The sequence below is a fragment of the Haplochromis burtoni genome, unplaced genomic scaffold (genome assembly GCF_018398535.1).
Source record: "Haplochromis burtoni strain Fernald_Lab_line unplaced genomic scaffold, NCSU_Asbu1 Contig_65, whole genome shotgun sequence".
NCBI classification, from domain to species: domain Eukaryota; kingdom Metazoa; phylum Chordata; class Actinopteri; order Cichliformes; family Cichlidae; genus Haplochromis; species Haplochromis burtoni.
Genome location: NW_024582426.1, coordinates 1 through 5,577, shown reverse-complemented (window position 1 = coordinate 5,577; position 5,577 = coordinate 1). Strand labels below are relative to the sequence as shown.

Here is a 5,577-nt window from a genome sequence, read left to right as displayed (position 1 = left end):
TTTCCTAGCAGAGGCACAGCCCAGGGTCCTGGTGGAAAGTTGCGAGGCCTCCGGTTTCGTATTACATCACTTAAAATTAACAATACAAAACTGAGCAAAAACCAACTAGTAAAATTCATACAATCGAAGAAAGCTTGAAAAATCATGGTTGAAGTATCAGAAATCCCTCTGCAGGAGAAGCAGTGCGATCCAGCAAAGAGTGCTGTGGTATGTGTGGTGTTATCATCAGGCTGCAGAGTGCTCAGGAAAAGCGGCCCCAAACATGTTACATAACACAAATGGACTCTTGGGAACTGTCAGAAGCTGGAATTTGAACTGTTTCAGCTGAGTGATGACTGTGAGCTTGTGTGTTAAACATAGATGCGTAAAAGATATATTATTAGTTGGTTTTTTTTGGTTTCACAATAACTTATTTTGTGGTGTATTTTCAAAATGCTTCACACTTGAAAAATGTCAGTATTACACAGTTCACAATTATGAAGTGAAAGGTAATGCGGGGGTGGCCATCTGGTAAGATAAACAATTCAGGCAGGAAGTAGTAATGAGGAAAGAGGCAAAACTCTTCCAAAGTTCATTCAGGAACAGCTCAACTAACAGCTCAAAGAATACAAAAGCTCTGCTTCAGTGAGTACTGAGACTGAAAACCCAGCAGTGCTCGATGGGGAGTCAACATATGGAGGAAACAGATTAGATGATCCATTAAAGGCTCGGTAATTCTCATATGTTGTATTTGTTCTCGTTTCATGTGCACAAGGTTAAATGTCCATGTATAACTCATCACACAAAAATAAAAACAATCATGTACTACACATTTTAGAATCTAAAGGGCAAGAATGAAAGATAGGTAAAGCTTGGATACAAGTATAATAATGAGTCGAGTGAGGACAGAATTAAAGATATAGTTTTGAAGAAGCAGTACAAGAAAGGCAAGCTAAACATGTTTTTTATAAGTATGCCATCTCAATGACTGTATCTCCACTTTTCAGCATTTTTGTGTTTGACTACCTCCAGATTTTATACAGAATTTATGATCCTGCTTCTGGTTTTCTTTGGAGTGCCACATGGAAGAAATTATTCTTTCCCTGTCGAAATTTTTTGTTTTTTGTTGTTTTTTGTTTTGATTCAATTCAATTCAACTCAATTTTATTTATATAGCGCCAAATCACAACAAAAGTCGCCTCAAAGTGCTTTATATTGTACAGTAGATACAGAGAAAAACCCAACAATTATATGACCCCCTATGAGCAAGCACTTTGGCAGCAGTGGGAAGGAAAAGCTCCCTTTTAACAGGAAGAAACCTCCGTCAGAACCAGGCTCAGGGAGGGGCGGGGCCATCTGCTGTGACTGGTTGGGGTGAGAGAAGGAAAACAGGATAAAGACATGCTGTGGAAGAGAGACAGAGGTTAATAACAGATATGATTCAATGAAGAGAGGTCTATTAACAAATAGTGAGTGAGAAAGGTGACTGGAAAGGAAAAACTCAATGCATCATGGGAATCCCCCGGCAGCCTACGTCTATTGCAGCATAACTAAGGGAGGATTCAGGGTCACCTGGTCCAGCCCTAACTATATGCTTTAGCAAAAAGGAAAGTTTTAAGCCTAATCTTGAACGTTTTGGCCTTTTAAGGGTGGAAAATGTTACGTGTGGAACACAAACACTGTTAAATCGTAAAAACGAGTCAAACTACCAAAACGTTTGTAAAGTGCCCACATTACAGGTTGTTCCAAATATTGGTGAGACTGTCAGATGTGTGTACAAAGCTGCAAACAGAGCCTGTTTGAATCCTATTAATAAAACTATACTGGTTTTTTAAATGCTGGACCATAAATCTTGCATCATATACACATGCCATTTTTCTGTTAACTGCGCTCCCAATGTCTGTGATCATTATTATTTAGAAACTAGTAATAAAGGATTATGGCTTGTTATGTGTCCTTAATTAATTACTTAGCATGCATTACGAGAATGCTAGCATTTTATGGCCACAATCACCTTCTCTGTATTAAAAACTTTTATTTTTAATTTAAGCACGTTTTTCTAAAACACAAATTAAAATTGGCATTTTACTTTAGCTGTTTAGCTTAATTTAAGCGTAATTATTGAAGACTATTTTGCTGATACTCTTTGAAATGTCTGGTGAAGTGTCCAAGTGTTTCCAATTTTCTACTTTGACAGTATAAAAAAGGTGTAACAGCCATAATCTCTGCTGTGTTTGTGCTATTATGGTTGTATTGTTTTTGGTCATAGCTTTGCCACTGCTGGAGGGAAAACAGTTGTAAAGCAAGAAACTCGTTATAGTGAAGCGAATCTGACTGATAAAAGTTCAAACTGCTTTTTAACCCTCTCACTGTTGCTTTATGCTAGTTTTTTTCTTCTTCTATTTTCTAATGTTCCTCTTTATTTTACAGGTAAATTTTGATGAGGCCTCTAATAACCTTACTGAAGAATATTGCTGGTTTAGGTGGAATTTCTAACTACCTGATACAGAGGCAGGTTATATTGTCAAGTGGTTTCCCAACTCAGGATTTGGACCTCTAAAAGTGTCAAAGTCAGATTAATGTAGTGGAGCAAATACATTAAATATTTCACCAAAATGTTGTGCTGTTTAATCATAGTGACCACAAAAAGAAGGGCCATTATAAGGAGTGTGCATGAATTTAAAAAAGCATCTTTCCCATATATATTTTAAAAGTATCATGATGTGACTGTCTAGTCAATGGTCTCTCATAGGTCAGTCGTGTATAGGAAGAGAAACTGTGTGGAATGTGTAATCACCCTCCTCCACCCTGCAAATCCATGCACACAGTCTCACATTGTTTACTGTGTCTCCAGAGAGTTCAGGACAAAAATGCTGGGGCAGACATTCTCCGACTGACTGTGCTCTCTACTTAAAACACCACGCTCTAGTTACACAATCAACAAGTGATGGTGTAAGTTACATAAAACTGTGCATTTGTGCGCATGCGTGTAATTTGAAGCGCTGATGTGAGGAAACTCTTTCTGGATGTGGACAGTAAAAAGCAAACTTCCTTATCCTGATTGTGTTTGTCCTCTGTTTACTTGTAGCGGGATAGATGAAGAGAAGATATGGAGTTGATATACAAGGTTCTCGGCTTGGAGTGGATAGATGGCAAAATTATTTTAATATTTTTGACTGTTTCTCTACTGTTGACAGATTTTCTGAAGAACAGAGTGCCAAAAAACTTTCCTCCTGGACCCTGGGCTCTTCCTTTCATTGGTGACCTTCATCGTATCCAATCTACCAGACTCCACCTGCAGTTAACAGAGGTATGAGTCCATTCCTAAATAAAATTTAAAGTTATTATATTATAATAAAATTAAAAAACATTTGAAAATTGAAAAAAAACCCCTTCATTAAACCATACAGAGTTCACTTGCAGCTGACTGACTAATAATAAAAGCAGAAAAACAATGTGAAAGGAAACAAACATGTGAAATGAATCACTGGAGTGCAAGGAGGCATAATTTACACCGAAGTAGACAGAGTCGTTATTTAGCTTGTATAGAAATACTTTGTATTTGTATTGCATTTGGCTTCCTCCTGTGCCCATGTGGGTAAAGTGAAGGGTTCAATAAACCTAAGAGGTTCATTGATCCCTTCACTGAACTGGTATTTATTGCTCACAAGTTTAGCTATTTAACTGAATATTAACTTAAAGGCCTCATTACAGGTAGGCTAACACCTGATATAGTGACATTTTCATAACTATAGGAACTTGTCTTAATGCCAAAGCTGTTCTGAATTCCCCACTCTGCTGAATGCAGAATGAGAATATTTTATTAATCTCAGAAGAAATTAACTGTGGCCTACTAACTTACAGCAGTTCTGATATTAAGTAAAAAACCACCAAAACCTTTTTCTTATATAAATTGCAAAATATGAATATATATAATATATACTACTCCTACTTTCATCTCCGTAATAATAACCGCCTTCGTCCCTCACTCACTCCACACAGTACCACCATACTTGTCAATGCTCTTGTCACATCTCGTTTAGATTACTGTAATTCTCTTCTCTATGGTTTACCTTCTTAATTTCTCCATAAATTGCAGTTAGTTCAAAATACAGCTGCTTGTATTATTTCCAGAACTAGATCCACTGAACATATAACACCTGTTCTTAAACAGCTCCATTGGCTTCCAATTCACCTCCGTGTCAATTCCAAGATCCTGCTTCTCACTTACAAAGCGCTTCGTAACCTAGCTCCTCCATATCTATCCGATCTTCTCCATACATGCTCCCCCCCGTACACTCCGCTCTTCTTCAGCTTCCCTTCTGTTGGTTCCACCTGCTCACCTGACTACCATTGGACTCAGAGCCTTTAGCTGTTTTGCCCCAAGACTTTGGAATGCACTTCCACTTGTTCTCCGGATCACACACTGTCTCACCACTTTTAAATCATGTCTCAAAACTCATCTATTTAGAATTGCATACACCTGATCTGTCTTAGTCCATTTTTACCTGCTCAGTTTTTATATTTGCCTTCATACGTTTATGACTGTTTATGTCTAAATTTTATTTTACCATGTTTATTATATATACATATATTTTTTAATGTTTTTTTATGGTATTGTTCACGTGTTATTGTAAGGTGACCTTGAAGGCACCTATAAATAAAATGTATTATTGTTGTTACTATTATTATTATTATTATTATTATTATTATTATTATTATTATTATTATTATTATTATATATAGCCTCCTCAGAATGTATCTTGCTCCAAAAACAACAATATACTGTCCTGTCTGTGTTCAGTTTGCAGAGAAATATGGAAACATTTTCAGCCTTCGACTCTTTGGTGGTAGGATTGTGGTCGTTCATGGCTACAAACTTGTGAAAGAAGCCCTGGTTCACCAAGGAGAAGACTTCGTGGATCGCCCAATTATACCCTTATTTGAATCAATTATTGGGAATAAAGGTAGTGTTTGCATTTTTCCCTCCAAAATTCCAAAAACTTGATTGAACTGATCACATCAGGTCTAATTTAATTTTTATTTCCAAAAGGTCTTGTGATGTCAAATGGTTATCCCTGGAAGCAACAGAGGAGATTTGTTCTTCACACATTCAGGAACTTTGGTCTGGGGAAGAAGACCCTGGAGTCATCCATCCAGCAGGAGTGCCAGTATCTCACAGAGGCTTTCACAGATCAGCAAGGCACAAAGAAAAAAAAAACAATATAGTTACATGTTATCTATGTTTAGTATGTGTGATTATAAAATGTAAATATAATTCACCATTGCTTACCATATGACATGTTTATAAGGTTCACAGTACTAAAGCACATGGCCTAAAAGGTTTCCTTAATAATTGTCCCACTTTTCTTTACTTGTAGCTCATCACCTGATTTATGCTTTAACAAGGAGTTCTAATCAGAGGCCAAACATTAAAAACAGCACCCATTCTGTTTCTCCACTTGTTGACATACATTATATCCTGTTCATTTGATTTTAGTTTTATTGATATAGCTCCAATTCTTTGTTAAGATTCACAATTATTTGCTGAAATGTTCTGAAACACTCGGGACATTTCCCTAATCCTTTACACCAAAG

The 5,577-nt window shown here is 36.8% G+C and overlaps 1 protein-coding gene across 1 annotated transcript; it reads left to right on the top strand.

Annotated features, from left to right (window-relative positions):
• Positions 1–2,975: 2,975 nt before the first annotated feature.
• Positions 2,976–5,185, top strand: LOC102293157 (cytochrome P450 2J1; the record flags this gene model as incomplete). The annotated part of the gene is given in 3 exon segments (XM_005923186.3): positions 2,976–3,289; positions 4,784–4,946; positions 5,033–5,185. Coding segments are annotated over 3 exon segments (517 nt in total), but the record flags the coding sequence as incomplete, so codon positions are not given.
• Between the last annotated feature and the right edge of the window lie 392 nt (positions 5,186–5,577).